General features: G+C 41.5%; 1 protein-coding gene across 14 annotated transcripts in view; it reads right to left on the reverse strand.

The window, feature by feature from the left end:
* Positions 1-22,891, reverse strand: part of FGGY (FGGY carbohydrate kinase domain containing) — a 425,323-nt gene that overhangs the window by 269,544 nt on the left and 132,888 nt on the right. For all 14 annotated transcript variants that reach the window (XM_047872219.1, XM_047872229.1, XM_047872228.1 and 11 more), the window contains one exon: positions 1,317-1,432. In XM_047872219.1, coding sequence (XP_047728175.1) covers positions 1,317-1,432 — 116 coding nt within the window. The remainder of the gene's footprint in view (positions 1-1,316; positions 1,433-22,891) is intronic.

Raw genomic sequence — 22,891 nt, forward strand, 5'->3', positions numbered from 1 at the left:
GGCTCTGAGCTGTCAGCACAGAGCCCGACAAAGGGCTCGAACCCACAAACCGTGAGATCATGACCTGAGCTGAAGTTAGATGCTTAACTGACTGAGCCACCCAGGCGCCCGATCCTTGAACTTTAATAGACGGGTCATGAGGACTCCACACCAGAGAAAGGTGAAAGTGGAATAATCTATTGTGTGACTCAGTTATTAAGGGCAGTCAGAATGTGTAGCTGACACCAGTTTTTTGCCAATATTCAATAACATAACTCTCAAGTTTTAGCTGGTCATGCACATGGACACATGGCTGCCTGGCCAATGACCACATTTCCCAACCACCCCTACAGCCTAGCTGGGTCTTATGAACAAGGGCTGGTCAGTGGGATGTGATCAGAAATGACGTGGCTCATTTCCAGGTTATGCGCTCTCCAGAAGAACATGGATGGATTTCTCAGTCCTTTTCATTCATCCCACTCACTGGCTGGGAACTGATGAGAACTGGAGTAACTACCTTGGACCCAAAGTTGGAGGTAATGTTGTGACAATGGCCGAGCTGGCCTGACAGTTACTTACCTCTATTCTATCACAAAGAGAATGACCTTCCATCTTGTTTAACCCACTGTACTTTTTTCCCTTGTATTGTTACAACATCTTAGCCTAAACATTCAACTAGAACTGTTAAGTAGTAACAAAAGGAAATAAACAGCTCTCTCTGAGACGACCGTGCAAACTTTAAACTTTCAAATGTGAGCTACTGTGATTTGTACTTAGCATCTAAATTCTTCCCCCAAGTAAACCCCTACTAGTCACTCATGCCTTTAATGCCTACTCATTGCCACATAAAACTGGAAGTCTGGGATTCTATGGCCTTATGGACCAATGGCTCATGTCCTAGTTTGTCTTGTTCCTGTTTCTTCTAATTTTGATGTCTTCAACTATTTTTTTCTGTTCATGGCCTTGTGTGGTTCCTTGAACCTAATTCATAAAACATCTTCCTAGTACTCATGGGAAACAATCTATATGTACTTCCTCGATTTTGCTATTCCCAGCAACTCCCTGCAAATGTCTTCCTCAATCTAGCCCAATGTCTACAATTCTGTATTTCAGGACTGACTTCCACAGCCTATATCTCTACTCAGGTCCTATGAGTCCCAACACAAGGGCCCACTAGTCGTGGTCGACCCACAGTAATGGATTCATCCCTCTTAGGAAAACAGGGCTGAGTTTCTGCATTTCAATTCATACAAAAACAAATAAAAAACCAATATCCTCATACACACACACATACACATAATCACTTTCCAGATGTTTTCATTTTGTTTTGATTTTACCTATTTTGCTGTAATTATCCGCAACAAAATCTTCCAAGCCGATCAGCTTCCAGAAACTGTCATCCCAGCCTTTCTCTGCTGAGTATGTCCATTTGCACACCAGGGAGCAGAGAGACCTAAGAAAATGGGACAGAGGCAGAACCAATAGTATGAGTGAGGCTTCCTTTATATTTTGCCAAATACCTCCCCAGATATCTGAAGCAATGTTAACGAAGTAGAATAAGTCAAACTAAGTAATTACACATCCCTGTTCAGATTCAAAGTCTCCATTTGTACCTGGCCATGGGTTGGTGGCTGTGGGGCTCAGTGATGGGTAAATGGGTGTTCTACTCTGCTTTGTGCATGTTCAAAACTCTCTATAATAAAAAAGTAAAAAAATTCAAAAAGTGACTGGCATACATATGGTTGCTTCAGTCTAAAGCAATATTTAATAGAAGGAAGACCTGAATGCTGGAAGGTACTTTCCTCTCCAGCTTCGTTTCTCATACATTCAGCCTTAGTATTGTACATTTCAGCAATAACAAATCATTTGCAATTCTCTGAAGGGGGGTGGGGGGTGAAAAACATATTTGTGCACATTTCTAGGTCTTTGCCCTATTCCTACTTGTTTGGAAACTCTTCCCAGCTTCTTCATCCTGATAACTGAGTCCCCAGTTCTGGGTAGAGGTGCTCCTCTGAACTCCTGGAACGTGAAACATACCTTCTATTATCACCCTTAAAGTGCTGTGTAATTAGCTGCTTCCTATGTACCTTCCCAACACTGCTATTGCCTTCCAACCCATGCTTCATGGTGTGCCCACGGCAAACCTTACAAAATTAAATCTGATGATATGAATCCCTGATTAAAACTCTTCAACTTCTCCTCAGTGCCTTCAGGAAAAATCCAATCCCTTAGCTGGGCTTAAACCACCTTTAGTAATAGGACTGTGCCAACCTCCAGATTCCTGTCTTGCCATTCCGACCCCTGCTTTCTTCATTGTCCAGAGTGGTATTATTTGAAGTCTCCCTTAGCAGGCCTGATTCCTCACTTCCCTGGGCACTGAAACCTTTATTCATTCTGCCTAGGATGTTCTTCATTGTTACGTATTTTCCAGTTAGCGTTCATGACTCTTATCCCTTTTCATGAACCCCAGTGAAGGGCAAACTTGAGTCCAAAGCCTCTTCTCTAAGCTTCAACCTGGACATACCTGTAACATTTACCATGGTCACTGTCTCTGCCCATTCACTTCCCTGTCTCCCCCACTAAGCCTTCAGAGCCAAACCAGCCCTGCCCAGCTCTACCTCCAGTACATAGTCCACACTCAGCCAAAATGCATACTGACTGAATGGCCACACCAACAATCGAATATGGTCTATCCGCCTCAGCAAAGGTAAGTGATAAACCTGGGGAGCTCACACAGTTTTAAGGCTAAAACTATCTCTCAGAGTCAATAGTCTATGTGCATCTCATTCAGTCATTCACACTGATTCACTCATGCACTCACCCACTCAAGAAGTAGTTAGTACTCAGTTACTATGCTCCTGGCACTATGTGATGCCCTGGGGAACCCGTGGTAGGCAAAAGAGTTGGTCCCCTGCCTGTATAAAAGTTGACAGCCAAACTGGGGGACACAGAAATTAATAAATCACACCTCAAATCACATACTAACAGTAATTTCTAAAGGAGGGAGAGAAAAAAAAACGAAAACCTTTAGCAAGGGAATCTGATATAACCTGGTGGGAGAAAAGGGGAGAAAGTATCAAGCAAGAAGGGCTCCACACAGGAAGTGACCTTTTGTGAGACCCAAAAGTCTTTTGAAAGCGAATACATGTTATTTATCATTCAGGATTTTTCTAGACATGGTGGAGAGGGCAGAACACCTTGAGCTAAGGAAGCTAAGTGGGACAGATATACTGAAGGAGTGGTAGCGTCCACAGAAATGTAACACACACATGCTAAATCCTCCACCTTATAAAAGACAATTCTCAAAATCTGAGGTATCAAGAAGATAGTCACCTACGTAGCACATTCCGAAGAACATACAACAGGCTAAATCCTCTTGGCACAAAGCCTGGAATTCCAACTTTTTGGAAGCTCTGATGGCTCAATGCTATGGAACCGAAGACGGTGTGGACAGATGACGTCTAATGATCTGGCCACACAGAATAGCACTTCACTCTCCAAATGCCCAAGCCATTTGCAGAATTCTATACCTCTGCTCTCAATGTTCCTTCTGTCTTAATTGCTTATTGTTCCTTCCACTCATTCTTGACTATTGGCCAACTCCAAGTCCTCCTTATAGTCCAGTTCCAATGGCACCCCCCACCACTAGCTCCAAGCTAAACTCATTGCTCCCTCTTCTGGGGCAGCATTCTAACTTGGTAACATTGCCTTCTAGCTCTTAACAGCGGTGGCAGGTTGGAGTCACGGTCCAAAGTGTCCAAGCCTCCATATATGTTCATCTCTTGCCATGTGATTTGTAACTGCCCGCCCCCTCCTATCTCCACCCTATCCACAGGGCCTCCTTTCCTAAGTGTAGACTTCAGATTCTGTCACATGGCTGGATTCGGCCAAAAGAATAAGTCAGGAGGACAGCATTCTGGTTTCAAGCCTAAGCTTCAAGAGGCATCATGTGTTTCTGCTTGCTCTCCTGTGTCTCTCGCACCGCCTAGAGAAAATCACATGGGGCTAGCACAGTGGTGCAAGGAGGAGAAGAGATGTGTACAGCAGGGCAATGACCACCAGACTCGGCCTGCATCACACATCCCAGGCCATCAAGACCTGACGCAGTGAGTTCAGCTAACACTAGAAGAACTACCCAGCAGAGCACAGCCTGAACGAGCAACACCATGAGCCAAATAAATGGATTACTGTGCTCAACTACTGAGCACTCGCTGTGGTTTGTAATGGAGCAACAGTTAAACAACTCCACACTTTACAGCACAACTATGTTATTCTAAGCAGGTTTTCCCTGCAGTAAGGGCAAGGAGAGGGATGTCTGGGTCCTCCCAGCATGTTAGAATAAATGGCCAGAGAGCCTGCTTTGAGGGAAAATGACTAAGCCCAGGAGGCAGAGAGCTTCACAGCTGCAGATGCCTCGGGCAACTCCACCCACCCTCCTCAGGATTATTCAAACACTATTAGGGCCCATTTCATTTGGATCTCTTTAAATCAACTCCTAGGTAATATGAATGTGTAAAAGCAGGGGGTGGGATACCTGAGTAGCTCAGATGGTTAAGCATGTGACTCTAGATCTCAGCTCAGGTCATGATCTCACAGTTTTCCCGAGTTTGAGCCCTGCATTGGGCTACAGTTGGAGCCTGCTTGAGATTTTCTCTTTCTCTTTCTCTTTCTCTCTCTCTCTCTCTCTCTCTCTCTCTCTCTCTCTCCCTCTTTGTCCCTCCCCTTCCACCCCTCCCCCCTCTCTTTCTCTGAATAAGTAAACTTAAAAAAAATTTTTTTAAGACATTAAAAACAAATAAACGAACAAACAAAAGCAGAACTGGAAAAATGTAGAGAATGGATCTGAGGCCTCCAGCTCTCCAGAATTCTCCAGGAGACAGAAAGTGAGTAAAGGCAAGGTACCAGTAGCAGAACAAAAGGTTTCCCTCCCCATGAGGCCTTTGTTAAGACACCAGGGTTTTGCCATTCCCTGAGGTATTCCTGAGCAACTTACAACTCCCAGAATAGCTGTTCCCCATCAGGCAAGCTGACCTACCAGCCTACTGGGGGTGGAAGGTGTAATCTATAGGATCAGAACCACAGACAGGGGAGAAAGGCTGGGGCTACACTAGCAGGCTGGGTTGTTTCAAAAATGAGCAGCCAGGGAGGAGTGTTGTCGCCGGGGAGAAAGGGTCACTGGCTGTTTGTTCTCTGCCAGCCAGAATACCAGGGCAGAAAGTGCTGGAGCTTCCTCGCTTTTAGATTTGTTACTGACGAGACTATAAAATCCTATAGCCAGGTCAAAAGAACAACAACCAGTGAGCAGGCAGCACAAAAACCATACTAACTTAGGGGACCAGGTGATATGAGAGTGGGTCTCAGAGAACATGTATAGGAGGGCAGGTGTCTCTGAAGAGATCACAGTACAACGCCTGGAACTCAACATCAATAATGGAAGTAGCCAGAGGGCAGAAGGCGGCGAGAAAGCCTTTCTGAACAAGACACACGGATTTTAAATTTAAAATTTTTTAAATTTCTGCAGAAGGACTAAAGGGAAAATCGCTGGCACCGCTGACAAGCCTATTAATGACCGGGAAGGAATTAATAGGAATAATTAATAGGAATCCCCTATTAATGACCAGGAAGACCAAATGAACAACATCTCCAACTACCCAGAGCAAAGGCACAAAAAGAGAAATAATGAGGGAAGAAAGAAGAGAGCAGATCCACAGCAGTATAACATGAGCATTACTGTAATTCCACACGGGATTTTTTTTTCCAAGGAGAAAAGGAAAACTTTAAAAAGAGAGAGAGAAAGAGAGATGAAAGAGATGCTATAATTAAATGAATACACTACCAGATCTTTTTTTATTGTTATTATACTGAGCTGAAGCAAGATTTAAGATTTAAGCCTGCAGATTAAAACGCTCATTAAGTCCAGGAAGTGAATCCAGGAAATACTTGAGTTTCAAGCATAAACAGAAAATTATACCAGCTTCCAGACAGAAAGGGTAAGTTACTTACAAAGGCAAGAGATTCAGACCGGCTAAGGAATTCTCATCTACACCTCTGGAATGTAGAAGACAGTGGAACAGGGTACAGACTATGAGGAAAAATGATCCAAAAATCCTATGCCCAGACAAAATATTATTCAGCTGTCAGGGGAGAAGAAAAACATTTTCAACATGCAAGGATTAAAAAAGAAAACTTCCCATATACGTGCTGTGAAGGCAATACTTGAGCGTGAACTTAAGCAGAAAAACAAGTGATTCAACATTAGGGAAACCAGTGGTGGTGAGCACTGAGATGTTCATTCTCTCTCTCCATATGCGTGTGTGTGCACTTACACACATAGGCACGTGTACATGTGTGTGCACACGTACATAGGTACATACACACACGTTTAAATCTACAAAGATGACGATAAACCATGAAACAGGAATTTGTAATACTAAGCTTTCCTGAAACACCTTCCTGGGATATTAGAAGGAAAAAAATCTATTAATGGCCCAGAGGTGAAAATACCGTTAGCAAAATCTCAAAGTCAGAAATTGAAGAAGACGTACGTACACAGGAAAAATAGGCATATGTGTATATCTGTGTGTTTGGGACGGACATAAGTTTAATAATGTACAGGATGAAAAGGTAATTTCTAACAGAATCAAAAAGTGTAGCAGAAATCTCAAAATAACAAGGAATTAAAAAGGAATAAAGAGGAAGTTAAGAAGTCAGTGAAACCAAACTAAATCAAAAAGGAAAGCAAAATGTAATGTAATGTAAATAGAAAATAAAAATACCATAGAAAAAATAAAATTGCTTATTTCAATTAATTACAACAAATGTGAATGGGCTGAATTCCACAATTGGTTGAAAGACAATACTATCCACATTGGGGTTAAAGTTGAGGACTATCTGGTTTACAACACATATTTTTTAATATGATAAAAGGGTTTTTTTTATAATGAATGTTACCATTCATTAAATTTTATGAAATGAACAACATAATGTGACATCTATAAAACAAGAGTTCCTAGATTAAAAAAAAAAGAAAAACAAAAGTCACTTGATGGGGCTTCTGGGTGGCTCAGTCGGTTAGGCATCCTTCGCTTCAGGTCATGATCTCACAGTTTGTGGGTTCCAGCCCTGCAAAGGGCTCTCTCAGTGCAGAGCCTACTTCGAATACTCTGTCTCCCTCTCTCTCTGCCCTTTTCCCACTTGCACTCTCTTTCTCTCTCAAAAGTAAATAAACATTAAAAAAAAAAGTGAAACGAAGAATGTCTCAAAATTAATAACCTTAAGCAGCCAACTTAAACATTAGGAAAAACAAAGATAGATTAAATTGAAAAAAAATCAAAAGGAATAGTAAAGAAAAAAGAATATGAAAGATATAAAATAACAAGACAAAACTCAGACAGTCAAGAGATCCAAAATGTGGCTCTAGGAAAAGACAATACAGAAACCAAAACAAAACAAAGAACAAAACAAAACAAAAAAACCCTCTGGTCAAAGGGAGGAAGGAAAAAGAAGAGTAGGAGAAAAATAACAAATATCATGAATGAAAATGACGGACATCCTTATAGATAAAGCAGACCTTAATAGAAAAAAAAAGAGATTGGGGCGCCTGGGTGGCACAGTCGGTTAAGCGTCTGACTTCAGCCAGGTCACGATCTCGCGGTCCGTGAGTTCGAGCCCCGCGTCAGGCTCTGGGCTGATGGCTCGGAGCCTGGAGCCTGTTTCCGGTTCTGTGTCTCCCTCTCTCTCTGCCCCTCCCCCGTTCATGCTCTGTCTCTCTCTGTCCCCAAAATAAATAAACGTTGAAAAAAAAAAATTTAAAAAAAAAAAAAAGAAAAAAAGAGATTAAGTAAGTAACATTATGCTAGCAAATTTGAAAATTTAGACGGAATGGAAAATTTACTAGAAAAACAGAACTTACCAAAGCTGACTCAAGAAAACATATGAAACCTTAATAAACTATTTAAAAAATGAGCCAATAGTTAAAAATCATCTCTCAAATAAAACTTCAGCCCAAATGGCTATACTAGAAAGTTTTCCCAAATGTTCAAGGAACAAAGTACTCCAAATTATTTCGGAGTCTAGAAGAAGAAATGCTCCCCAAGTTATTTAGGAAGGTAGGATAACTATATTACAAAGCCAAACAAAGACAGCATGAGAAGCAAGAATCAGACGCCACTCTCACATTATGAATGGAAGCATAAAATTTCTAAGCAAGGCATGACCAAAATAAAAATGAGAAAAAAAAAATATCATGCATAATACTCCAAAACATTTTAATCAGAGATCTATGAATGTATTTTCCCACAGTTTTTTTTTTTATTAAAGGAGAGAAAATGACCAACTCATATTGAAGAACGAAAAATACGTAACGAAGTTAAAGGCCACGTCAAGATAGAAACTCTTACTGAAGTAACAACAATAGAAACTTCTGCTTCTAACCATGATGGAGTAGCAGAGACTGGATTTTACCTCCCCGTCCCCTGCCCTGCCCCCATCTTAAGAAACCAGAAAAGGGGGGAGAAAAAAAAATGTGGCACAACTGCTCTCAGAGCCTGAACAACAGGCAGCACAGAACTATCCTGGAGAGAAGGAAACAAATGAGGTGAGCCCTAAGATTGCTCTGGCTTTCTGCCAGGAAGCCCATGCCCGACCACAAAGCAGAAAGAAGGATGCCAAGGAAAACAAGTCAAGTTCATGAAACCGAGAAGACTGAGATCAGAATTCAAGGAATTTGAGGTGGCTGGAAGCTGTGCTGGCACAGATTTCCAAAGAGGAGGTAGTTGTGCAGGAAGAGGGTCCTGAAAATCTGCACAAGAGTCCCATGAAAGCTTTATGGAGATGCAGATATGCACACAGATGCTCCAGGAGATCTGGTGAGAAGTGACTGTAAATCTGTGAGCTGAACAGTTCTCAGGGCTCACAGTGAGAACGGGAATCATCTGAGCACACCATCCTCACTGACTCCTTGGGGCATTCAGTGGAAAACCCCAAAGAATACCTAGAAGTATAACTGAGCCTTCCTGTGTAAAGGTTACAATAAACCTGCACTAACAAAGTTTAGAAAGATTTCAAAAAATAAAACTAAGCCAAAGTACATTAACAGCCTACCAGAAAAAGCAGGAAAAAAAAAAAAAGAGAGAGAGAGAGAATAAAACCCAGACACTGGATAACAGAAAATAACTGACAATATCAGCTTCCAATAAAAAATATTTGAAGAAATAATAGTCAAATGTTTTCTTCAATTTGACAAGGGCTATCACCCACAGAGCCACACTCACTGGAAGAAACCAAAGGAAGATAAAGACAAAGAAAACCACATCAAGACATACTATATAATCAAATTATTTTTTAAAAATGATGATCTTAAAAGTGGTCAAGAGGAAAGACAGGTAATAGATGAACAGTCCTAAAAAGGCAAATTTTTTTTCCAGAAATAATGCAACCCAGAAGAAAGTGGAATGACATCTTTAGAATACTGAAAAATTTTAAAAAGAAAGAAAAAATCAAACTAGAATTTTATATTCAGAAAAAAAGATCTTCAGGGGTGACTGGGTGGCTAAGTCAGTTAAGCGTCTGACTCTCAATCTTGGCTCAGGTCATGATCTCAGGGTTCACGGGTTTGAGCCCCATCAGTACAGAGCCTCCCTGAGATTATCTGTCCCCGCCTCTCTCTCACTGCCCCCATCACCCCATCAAGCATGCGCTTTCAAAATACATAAATAAACTTAAAAAAAAAAGATCTTTATATAAGTAGTAATGAAATATAGGCTTTTTCAAACAAACAAAAACAGAACTCATTTCCAAGAAACCTGCACTGCAAGAAATGTTAAAGGCAATTCTTTAGGGAGGAGGAGGATGGCATTAAACAGAAATGTTAATTGATAAATGACTGTTAATTGAAAGCAATGAAAAGTATCAGAATCAGTAAATATGTGGGTAGATACTAAGGGCAGCTTTTCATTTTTAAATTTCTTTAAAAGATAATTGACTTTTTCTTCATCTTTAAAATATAAATTAGGAAAAAAATTCAAAGTACTGTGGGGCTTATAACACATGTACAAAAAAATGACAATAATAGAACAAACGATAGGGAGATATGAAAGATACTACATACAGCAGGGTATAAAAATATTTTAAGGCAAACTATGATAAGTTAAAGATGCATATTATAAATCCTAGAGGAACCAGTAAAAAAGGAGATAAAATTAATACACCAATTTGGGAGATAAAAGGGAATACTAAAAATACTTCAGTAATCTAGAAGAAGGTAGGAAGAGGGGAAAATTATAAAGAACACACGGAGCAAATAAAAGACAAATGGCAAGATGGCAGATTGAAACCTCACCTAAAAACTCCCTTGGAAAGGCAAAAAATTTCAGGCTGGAAACAAATAAAAAATAAAAAATAAAAATCCAACTCTGTGGTGTCTGTAAGAAACTTACTTTAAATACAAAGATGCAGAATAGGTTCACGAGTGGAAGGAGAGAAAAGATATGCCATGCACACACTAATAATCAACAAGTTCAAGGGGCTACATGAGTATTCCACAGTAAACCTCAGAAGAAGAAATATTACCAGAAAAAAGAAGTCCATTATGTAATGATAAAAGGGTCAATTCACCAAGATGACTTATGGGTTAAAAAAGAAATTGTAATTGAATGGCAACCTGAACTTAGCTGGAGTTATATTTCTTTTCTCTTTGTGGTAGCTCAGAACTTCATGTACACGAAATCAAGGATTCACGACAGAGTAACTGGATGTGATCACCTGGGGTCGCCTTTGTTTTTTACACAGATTTGAGACTCAGCAGCCTCAGGAGCCCATGTTGACTAAAAGGTCTGACAGTCTGGAGGGGTCCAGAACTCTGGGCTTATTGTATTTTATACTATTTTTTTAAATGTTTTCTTCATTTCTGAGAGAGTGGGGGAGGGGCAGAGAGTGAGAGAGACAGAATCTGAAGCAGACTCCAGGCTCTGAGCTGTCAGCACAGAGCCCAACACGGGGCTCGAGCTCATGAACCACGCGATTACGACCTGAGCAAAAGTCAAATCGCTTAACCAACTGAGCCACCCAGGCGCCCTTATTTTATACTATTTTAGATAAAAGCATGTATGAGTGGGGAAGGTCAGAAGGTACTAAAGCATCTACCGCTTTATGATAAAAGAATGTTATTTTGTTTCATTTCCTGATGCTCTCTGTCTAGCCTTTCTGGAATTTCAGTACCTCAAGTCTGGCCATGACCTCCCACAGCAGGGACCATATGTACCTTATTCATCATGCCATTCCCCAGCACGAGGCACAGTGCCTCCCTGGCAAATTTTGAGAGTTCAATCTGTGTTTATTGAGGTAATGTATGAGAACCCTAGGATGTCAGTTACAAGAGGAAGCTTTCAGGTCCCTAATCACTTTTTAATTGTTTCTATTATATGGCCCAGATCTTCAGCAACTGCTCTCGGTGCAGACTCTAGAAGAGAAAAAGCTAGATTTCTGATCCCTGGAGCGACCAAAAGCAGCAGCAAAACACTGGTTTCTTACACAAACTATGCACCTCATGGAAATGCATTTCGCCTACCTCACATACCTCCCTCCCATTGCCTACTTCCCCCAAAACATGCCAAATCTCTAACACATCTTCTTTTCTTCCTTGAAAAAAGCAAAAACAAAAAGACCCTTCCAGTTGAAGATACCAGACTGACTACACACGTTGACCTCTGCTCCCTTTAAAAACTCTAATACAATGGCAGTATAAGAATGTTTCAAAAAGGCAAAAGCCCACAATGACAAAGATAACACAATGCAAGGACACTAACAGAAATCTGAAAGGCAGAAAACACAAGATGGATGAGTAGTAAGGCTCTTGGGAGACTCAGAAAGATAAAACCTAAGTAGCAGGGTGAAAAACCCAGAATCACAATGATTTCCCTGCAGAGACCCAAAAAAGTTCAGGACGTAGTGGCACCAGGTGCTTCTGAAAGTGGGAATAAAAGTGTGGCTAAAAACAGCAAGGTGGCTGCAAGCTGCATAGGAAGTGATCAGAACCCCATGCGCCCTCATTATGAGCAACCGGGGGCCTCCCTCTCCTGCACCATGAAAGGTGATGGAGGTTCACTTGAGACTGAGTAGGGTACAGGGCCCAGCTACAAGGGATCGTCTTGACAAGAACAGGGAGATAAAGTAAGGAAACGCCTCTCTCTCTGCGAGTAAGCCCTCAACATCCGTTCCCCAACTCAAGTCCCGGAGCTCTGGCTGCCAGGTTTACACCCTGAAGATCCGTTTATGGGGAAGCTGAGACAAAAGCAAAGACCTAAGGCTAGTTGGGAGGGCATTCTCAGTAATAATAAGCCACTCTAGGCCTACGAGGATTAAAATGGCAGAATATAAGTAAGACCCATTTTTGATGGTGAATAGTGGTAACTGATACCATCATCATCATCGTAGTAAAACACACTAATACAGAAACTATTTACTGTGGGCCCACTGTGTATCTACCAGAACTTTTCTAGGCAGGGAGGAGCCCCCCACCTCTGAGGGACACAAAAGGAAAGAAAGTGTCACTTCCCCTGAGACCACGAAGGAGCCTTTGCAAGCACAAGAACTTTTGACTTTCCTGCTTTTACCCAGAGCAAGGCACACATCAAAAGCACACGCCTGCTGGGTTCCAGAGGCCTGATCATTATCATGCATTTCTCAACAAGACTTTATAAAAATGAAGCCAGCACTGCTGCATTATTTATATGCAGTTCACTGTATTGACATGGCCAGGCCCCCACTTTCAAGGGAAGCCTTTTGTTCTCTGCTTGGGTAAGGCAGAACCTGGAGAGTGTCAATTGAACAAACTAGCGAGTAACAGAATAATTAGAGCCCGAGAGTGGGGATAAATTACCAAGCTATTCCTGGCTGCAGCCTTCAGTATATCACAGGCCTGTGATGGCTCTGTTTTTCTAAGCCATACAACAGACTGAATCGCCAGCACTGAAGACTGAGCTCAGGGGGAGATATGACTGGGGCTAGATTGCTAGTTCTATCAACAAAGACACCAAGAGGGCCTTATTTCTGAAGAAATACCACTGCACCGATTGGAGCTGCTTCTGTGAAAGACCTGTCAGATTTCAGGCTTGTTACCATTGGCTCTGTACTTCATCAAGACTTGCTGACAGGTCCATGACAGACCGAAATAATATATGCAATGATGCAACACAGGGCAATATTAAATTGCCTTTTCAGTGAGACTTGCCGATAACATGGTTTAAACATGGCTGTGACAATTTGGGGAGCATGAAAGAACTGAATAAATAATCAAGCTCAGGGAGTTTTCCCATGCTCCCAAGAAAAAAGAGATCTAAGAGTCAGAAAACAAAAGACCCTAAAGTCCCTGCCAAAACATTCCAAGATCTTGGGGAAGCCCTTGGACTCATGGGTTTGGATTTAACTCCTCAAGAATGAGGATGATAATGAATAGAGGCAAAATGAGAGGTGGGGCAGGTAAGGGGGAAGAGAAGGAAACTAGAGGCAGGTCATGAGTCTGGGACTTTTATGTAGGTTACTGCAATTGTTCCCACAATAAAATGATAAGGGTGCTATCAGTATTCCCATTCAACAAAGGAGGACACTGAGGCTCTGAAAGGTTGGGTAGCTCATCTGAGATCATATCATTAGGAAGGAGCAAGGCAGAAGTCCAAATCCTGACCTGATCAATCAAAAGTCTACACTTGTTAAATATTCACGCCCATTCAAGAAAAGATATTTACAATCAATTAGGGCATGAAAATAGTGTAATAAAAATTTGAGATATTTGATTTCTCTATGTTTTACCTTGTCTGTTACTGCTTTTCTTTAATAAAGGAAAAACATAATAATAAAAACAGATGAAGAAACATGGAGATCTAGGGGGCAAATAAGTAGCTGCCTTAGGTTGCCTGCGAAGATGTTCTGGTAAAACTTAACATGTTCAAGAGGACACAGGGACAATAATGAGATGCTCCCTGAAGGTGCAAAAATGAACACTGCTTTCAAGAGTTCAAGCCGTGAAGTCCACCCACAATGAGTAAGAGTAGAAATTGCAAAATTATCATGAGAAGACACAGTGGCTTGCAGGACTCTGAGTTCACAGAGCCGATTGAAAGCATTCAGATGGCTAAGGAAAGAATACGTCAATCAGATGGATGGTTAGCCTACATGGAGCAGAAGAGGCAGAAGCCAGCAAGTGTCAGTGGGGAGAGGGAATAGACATGAGGTTTTCAAAACTTTCAAGACACACTGTCCCTAAGAAAAGGAAGGAAAGAGAAAGAACTGGAAAATGAAATGGGAAAGGAAAAGAAACAAGGAGAAAAACAGCCTAAAACTAGATTCTAGAGGGATGAATAGGCAGAGCAAAGAGGATTTTTAGCAATGAAACTGTAAGATACTATAATGGTGGATACATGTCACACATTTGTCCAAACTCATAGAGTAACCAACGCCAAGAGTGAAAAGTAACGTACACCATGGACTCTGGGTGATTATGATGTGTCAACGTAGGTTCAACTGTAATAACTGCACCACTCCTGTGGGGGATATTGATAATGGGGGAGGCAATGCATGTGTGAGGGAAGGGGGCATATGGGAAATCTCTGTAACTTCCACTCAATTTTGCTGTGAACCTAAAACTTCTCTAAAAAAACAAAGTCTATTCACCTGACATCAGTCAGAGCGGCTAAAATTAACAACTCAGGAAACAACAGATGTTGGCGAGGATGCGGAGAAAGAGGATCTCTTTTGCACTGCTGGTGGGAATGCAAACTGGTGCAGCCACTCTGGAAAACAGTATGGAGGTTCCTTAAAAAGTTAAAAATAGAACTACCCTACCACCCAGCAATAACACTACTAGGGATGCAGGGGTACTGTTTTCAAGAGGCATGTGCACTCCAATGTTTATAGCAGTGTTACTGACAATATCCAAAGTATGGAAAGAGCCCAAATGTCCATCGATGGATGGATGGATAAAGAAGATGTGGTATATGTATATATATATATACACATATATATATATATATATATATATACACACACACACACACACACACACACACATACATACACAATGGAGTATTACTCGGCAATCAAAAAGAATGAAATCTTGCCATTTGCAACAACATGCGTGAAACTAGAGCGTATTATGCTAAGCAAAAATAGTCAGAGAAAGATAAATATCATATGACTTCACTCGTGGAATTTAAGATACAAAAGAGATGAACATAAGAGAAGGGAAGCAAAAATAAAATAAAAACAGGGAGGGGGACAAACCATAAGAGACTCTTAAAATACAGAGAACAAACTGAGGGTTACTGGAGGGGTTGTGGGTGGGAGGATGAGCTAAATGGGTAAGGGGCATTAAGGAAGACACTTGTTGGGATGAGCAGTGAGTGTTATACATAGGGGATGAATCACTGGAATCTACTCTTGAAACCATGATTGCCCTATATGCTAACTAACTTGGATGTAAATAAATAAATAAGTAAATAAATAAATAGGAAAAAAAAATGAACTCTATTGAAAACAACAACCAATCAACCAACCAATCTCACTTCTCAATGTCCTTCAAGGATCAAGATTCAGAAACTGGCAGAAACAGTGTCTGCACTTCAAGAAGATATAGTCAGGCTTACAATTAATGTCAAGAATATGGCAATTTTGTGCCTTAATTAGCCATCTAAGACACTCATAGTAAATATCATCACTCTGGACTCAAGGGATTCATGGTCTCTCAGGAGGAGAAGAGCACCTATGATCACCCATTAACATGGGTTAACAGTTCACTTCAGAGCTCATGCCCTTAACTACTATACACACTACCTCTAGGCACATACCCATTGTATGACAGGGGAATTTCACAGGTGAGATACAAAGTGTTTAAGAGGAACACCAGGGGTGCCGGGGGTGGGGTTCAGTCGGTTAAGCATCTGACTCTCAATTCCGACTCAGGACATGATCTCACAGTTCGTGAGATTCAGCCCCCACATTGGGCGTCGCACCGTCAAGGCGAGATTCTCTCTCCCCCTCTCTCTCTCTCTCTCCCCTCCGCTACTCCCTCTCACTCTGTCAAAATAAATAAATAAACTTAAACAACAACAACAAAGAGGAACACCAGAGGAAGAGAGCGACTCTATTTGGGAATATTAGGAAGCTTCCCTTAGGAGGAGAAGTTTGAATTATGAGTCCTGAAATATGAGTAGGAGTTACCAGGTGGACAAAGGTTGCAGAGAAGACATTTTAGGCAGTGTATGTACAGGCATTCAGTTCAAGCATGAGCCTGTCTCCAGATGGGAGATGGACTAGCTGACCTCCCAAGGATTCTTCCAATCTTCTGATTTGACTGCTGATACAAGAAATTACTGCACATGAAGGAACTACAGGTTCGGGGTTCGACATGGTGATACCGTCATTCATTACTGAGCAATTACTCCCAGTACTTCATTTTCTCCATCTGTTAAGGAGATTCACAGTACCAGACAAATGGTACTAGATAAATAGTAATTTGCCTCATAAATTCAATAAACTGAGTTAATCTACATAAAGCATGTAGCACAGTCCCTGGTACCTGGCACAGGCCCAACAAAAGGTAGTAATTTTTCTTCTTTTTTTCATCAACATGAGCATCAGCATCATCCCATAGTTACCAATGAGGAAGAAAATATCAATGAAAGAGAAACATTCAAATGAAAACTTGCTTTGACCCAGTGCTAAGAACACTACAGACAAATATGGGTTTTCAGCTCTATCTTGATGAGCATCGTCTGACCTAAATGAACTTAATGACATAAGCCACCAGTGCAGCCTTTATCAACTCAACATAAAACTGAGTTGAAAACCAAATTCTTGGTGCACGTCTTAAATGTGCATACCAAAACAGGGCCCAAACTGGGTCCCCCTCTGCAAAGTTAGGAGCAAAGCCACTCAGAACACTCCACCCATTCATGGAGTGATTCATTATCCCCCAAATATATTTCTGCCAGCACTGAGCATGGCACCACAGACAGGGAGAGGGAAGAACAAGATCTCCTCCCTGGAATAATGCAGAGGATAGAAGGGAAAGGCAGACACACAAGGGGAAATGAAGAAAAAATAAAAATAAAAACAATATACAATTGTCTAGGGGAGCACAGAAGGCTAGAGAAACTAACTCCGGAAGTTCTAGAAACTTCGATGAAACACCAGAAAGAAATGAAAACCTAAGATATGCATGCTAGGGAACCCAGGGTAAGGAGTATGTGGGAATCCCTGGTTTGCCTATTCTCTGGCTAAAACAAACCTGCAGCTTCCTGGATGGTGATGTATCACCTCCCCCGCCACACACACACTTCTGTGCCTGGTCATGCAGTTCCTTCTGCCTGAAACACCTTCACCTGACTTATCCTGGTAAATCTTCATCATCTTCAGATGGCAGTTCCTTTGGGAATTCGTCCCAAGGGTGTGGATGACTGTGCTTCCAGTACTCCCTATTGTAGCATCTACTGCATTTTAATCTCTGGCTCAACAGTCCTTCTCTCTCCCACCCTGGACCGTAAACCACGAGGATGGTACATTCTACATCCTCAGCTTCCTAGTAAGGCTGCCACAGATACTTCATAAATGTTTGTAGACTCGACACCCATCTCTGATGTCTTCTTCAACCTACTGCTACATACAAATATACAATTTCATCCTCGCAGAGGACGTCTGCTTTGAGTTTTGAAGTGGAGTTCTACCAGGGCAACTCAGTCCGTGATGTGGAGATTTGCAACGAGCTCATGTTAAAAACAAAGCAACCAACAAACAAAAGGGACCAGAGGCCTCTGCTCAAGTGTAAACCAGTATCCTTGCTGAACTAAAGGAAGTTACCCGTTTGCTATCCTTCTTAATAACCAGCATGAAGGAGCTTGTGGGGTTTCTTAATTGAGAAACCATACAAAAAGGTACAAGTGTACTTACAGTGTACCATGATCTTTTTTTATCTCCTGTAGAATTAGCATGTGTTTTTCTAATTGAGAAAGGCTTATTTATAAACCAGATCTGGAAAAAAAAAAAAAAAAGGCCTAAATTTGCTCTATTTCCCTTGTGCATCGTTTCTGTTTCTTTTGAACCTTGCACAGCAGTTTATGACAAATAAATCATGTCTTATAAATTAAGCAACTGGCGAAATGGAGATGGGAACGGTTGATGGCAGGCTTAAAAAGATACCATCATATATCACTCGGGGTCACAGTATTTCAGTCACCCACCAATCTGGCGGGTTCGACTGTTTTTAATGGTGGGAGACATATTTCCAAAGACACCTGAAATCAACGATCACTTACTAATCATACCTAGCCTGAGGGTTTTTTTTCTTTTAGGTAGAAGACCAATAAATTAAGAGAGTAGTATTCCAATAGTTAGGAAATGGAGAGAAAAAGAAGACTGTCAGATGGAAAGGAGAATTATACCAGGAGAAGAGAAGGATATGGAATGATGGAATAACCATCTTTAGGAAGGGAAATATTTTCAGTTGAAAGCAGCTGTTTTTCATTTCTAGGAAAGCAAAGAGCATAAATTTCAGAAAGGGAGGGTTCATATTAACTGAGGGAAAGCTGCCTAACTTACAGGGCCAAAAGACATGATGAGTTGGTATGAGAAGATGGTCTTCTTTAAAGGGATCTTTGAGGGACTCCTGGATGAGTCAGTTGGTTAAGCATCCAACTTTAGCTAAGGTCATGATCTCACGATCTGTGGGCTTGAGCCCTGGCTCTCTACTGCATGAAGCCGGCTTCAGATCCTCTGGTCCCCTCTCTCTCTGCCTCTCTCTCTCTCTCTCTCAAAAAGAAATAAACATTTAAAAAACTATAAAAAAAAAATAAATAAAGGGATCTTTCAGAAAGGAAAGCCTCCACCAGTTTAAGGGGACTGGGGAACTGTCTGCACCAAAGAGAAGGGACTGCATCACGTAGATGATTTCTAGTGTTTTTACCGTTATTATTGCTATGATTCTGGTTTGAAGATTCTGTGATTCATTTCATTGACTGTAAAGCCGGCCTCTTTGATTCCAACAAAAGAACAATACTGAAGAACACCATTTCTGAGAATTTCAAATTCATGAAGACAGTCATGCCGAATTTATGGTCTTATTTAAATAAGAGCACACAAGTTTCCTTTTAAATTTCAATTTAATAAAATATATTGAGTGGCTATGAAGTGCAAATTCTGTGCAAGGTGTCAGGAGCATGGAGATAAAACATGAGTCCTGGTCCTCAGTCCGCTGGAGAGAAAACGAGCCCATCAATTACCATGATGTAAGTAACCAAGGAGTAAAAACAATAAAAGACAGCGTGTAGCAGGCTGTCAAGTGCTGGAAAAAATTTGAGGAAGAAGATGATTATGAGGTGGGTATTAAAAATTCATAAGATGGTAAATGCTATAAACCTTATAAACAAAGACACAGAAGTACGGATATTTGAATCATGCCTGGGAACAGGCAATGTCCTTGTTTAATCTGAACAAAGGTAGGTGTTGGGAGATTAAAAATAAAAAACTTGAAAGTTGGCTTGAGTCATGTAGGTGACCCACTCTGTAAGCCTCCAAATGTGAAGCAAGGGATATTTATTATCCCAGAATTAAAATAAGTTCATTTCCTAATTACCTCCCCCCTCCTCAGCTGGACTCAATCGGGCCAAATTTATTGCAATATTATTTTTTAACAGAAATCCTAATATTGAAAAGTTACAATTTAGGCAATTAACTGAGAACTGCCAAACACATGTAAAACCTTTGGCTTCTCATCCACTGTAATGGATCCATAAGGGACCAATATGGATTTGATTGCCTAATGGAAGACAGCTAATGGGACAGGCTTGGAACTTTTTAGAAAGAGTTTAAAGACGTTATCACAATAGAGACCCGACTCTGGAAAAGCTTTCCAAAAGCCAGAAGCAGAGAAACACCAACGTCAGCCATTTTTTAAAAATCTATGAAATGCCTAAACCTTAGGGCTAGCTATTTCTACAGAAGTTGCAAAGCATTCTGGGTTGTCCAATGAAATAAATGAGTAAGTTCCCAACTGGTACTTATCTCTCACATAAACAGAATGTTTTAGGGTGCTGTGTAATATTATGGAAAAGGCAAAGGCTTTGGAAATGGGCAGGTCTAGATGTAAATCCCAGCTTTGCCACTTGGTATTTGATTAGGTCTGGGCAACTCTCCGAACTTCTCCATTTTCTCCCATCTAAGGTAAAGGTAAAGACACAGAACCTAAAACGTTGTTGTGAGGAAAAGATATACTGTAAAAAGAAAACCTGGCGTAGCAAGTGACCCACACAGGCCCTCAATAAACAATACCTATTATTAGCAGCACTCATATTTCTTCATCTTAATTTACCACAGTTAAACGCTCACACACATACATACACAGGTACTTCTGAAATCTGCATCAAATCTCCACATTAAATAGTCTCTTCTGAAATCCCAAGATCTGTCCCTCCACCAGGAGGGAGACTATGTGGAATGGGTAAGTTTTACATCATTACACAAATCTCTTGTCAGCTTGTCAATGGGCTCAGATTCCCCACAAAGAGTAGGTCAGTTCCCCAGAGCCCAATACCACTCGAGATTGAGAAAGGGTTTGAAATATTCACGTCTTCAGTGGAATTTATGTAAAAACTACAAACTGGAAAGTTTTAAATTAAAAATCTACCCTGACACCAGTCCATTAAGAGCAATCACTGACATAGGTTTATGTGTACACGGGCATATTCTCCAGAGTGTGCCTCACATTTCTAACATCAGTGTTAACACGTATCAAAGCAGTCACCTACCAAAGCAGTCACCAGACCCATCACTTAGGAAGTACAATGCAGGGCATATATGTCCTCAGCCACTACATGTAATAGGTACATGAAATTTCTTTCCTGTTTATAGTTGTCTGCCTTTGGAATGTTTGCCAATAAAAAGTAGAAACAAACAACAAAGGACTGAATAACATAGAGGTCTCTCATGCTGACCTTAGTGAAAGTCAACCTGAATGCCTATTCACAGCCTGAAAGCCAGTCACAGAAGGAATTAAGATAGATATGGTATCCACTCTCCTGAACTCAGAATGAAGCAGGAGAGGCCAGGGTTTAACATATAATTACATAAATATTTACAGTGGTCTTAAGTGGGAAAAGTGCAGGGTACCATGAAGTCATTTAAGAGGGGTGGAATGTACTCCAAGAGTCAGGGAAGGACTCTAAAGAGGAGACCTGAAGGATAAATCAGGGTTTTCCAGTAAAGTGGGAAGGAGGGAGAGGGAGGGTCCCAACCAGGGGATAGCCATGCTGATCAAAGAAACAAATGGTGTCATATCAGCTCTGAGCCTAGCAACCTGTTGGGCACTTCTGACTTCTCTGATTTTTGCCTCCCAATAGCCCTGATGAGAGGAAAATAAATTACACTAAGTAACTGATGCAAAGTTGCAAAGCCAAAATTATTCATTAATAATGGTCATTCCTTTTCCAGATGCTCCCAGCAAATACCAGTTGCATTAACGTGTTATAACTCCCTATATGCGAGTATAAATTTTTGTTAATGTTTATTTATTATTTTGAAAGAGACACAGAGAGAGAGAGAGAGAGAGAGAGAGAGCAGGGCAGGGGCAGAGAGAGAGGGAAACACAGAATCTGAAACTGGCTCCAAGTTCTGAGCTGTCAGCACAGAGCCCGATGCAGGGCTCGAACCCACAGACCTCGAGATCATGAGCTGAAGTCGTACACTTAACTGACTGACCAACCCAGGCGCCCCCCTATATGTGAGTACATAGTGAGATGTTTATACATGGGTAGTCGTGTTGGTGGGATTAGAAACCAATGAAGCTCTAGGTCTCAAACACCTTTATTAGCTAAAAACAAACAACAAAAAAACAAAACAAAACAAACAACAACAAAAAAAACCCCACAGGGTTTGTGTGCCTCCCCTAAGCTTTAATAAGGTACAGAAGACCTAAGGGTGAACTAGTAAGCTGTTGCTGGATCATACCATGGCTGAGAATGGCCAGTCGAGAAGGGTGCAAACCATGTGCTTAGCGACTACCTGACCTGCAGAGAGAGCTCCACCACAGAGTAGGTGGTGTTATCACTGTCATTATGGCACAGGTGGGTTTATCTCTGCCCCCACCTTTTCCGTTCTGGTTGAATTCTGTATGGAACTGGCTCCCAACCACCAATCCACGGGAACATCCAATCTGGTGGTCATGGCAGAAATCTTCACAGAGAACCCCAATCAGACCACAGAGCTCCTTAGGCAACAAAAGAACTCTGACTCCCATGCCTTCTGCCCCATCCCTCCAAAGGTCATGAGGAAGAAAAAAATCAGCTAAGGAGGAGGCATCCTAACAACCTGGTGAGACACTGGGCATGGAGGATGATGCCCGGGGTTCTGGATCCTTCTTCAAAGACAGAAACCAACATCTGAAGTTCCTCAAGTGGCCTCCTCAGCTCTGCGTAAGTAAGGGGTCAGAGAAACGAGGGCCTGTGGTGTGGTATTATGGGACAGACTGGACAGAACTTGTAAACAGCCACCTCCTGTCCAGTTTCTCCTGACCTTCCTCCAAGCACCGCAGCCTCAGGCCGTGGTAAACAAAGATCACCCCCAGCGGGCTAATTTTGGTCCCAGTTGTAACAGTAAAAGCCGAAGCTCTTCCCCTTCCCGTGCTGTGAGGAGACAAATGCAAGGCTCCCTTGCCCCCGTCGTTCAACTTCTCCGTCAGCAGATAAAGGCAGACATCCGCGAGGAGCAAGCACCTGCTTGGACTGGGAAATCGTATCCTGGGTGAGGCTCCCCAGAGAAGGGAGGTGGGATAGAACAGATTTAGGAGCTCTTCATTCACTCACTCACTCTTCATTTATCCATTAACGTATTCATTCCCTTGACAAGTGTTTATTTAGCACGTGCCACAGAA

Source organism: Prionailurus viverrinus, chromosome C1, assembly GCF_022837055.1.
Source record: "Prionailurus viverrinus isolate Anna chromosome C1, UM_Priviv_1.0, whole genome shotgun sequence".
Classification (NCBI taxonomy): domain Eukaryota; kingdom Metazoa; phylum Chordata; class Mammalia; order Carnivora; family Felidae; genus Prionailurus; species Prionailurus viverrinus.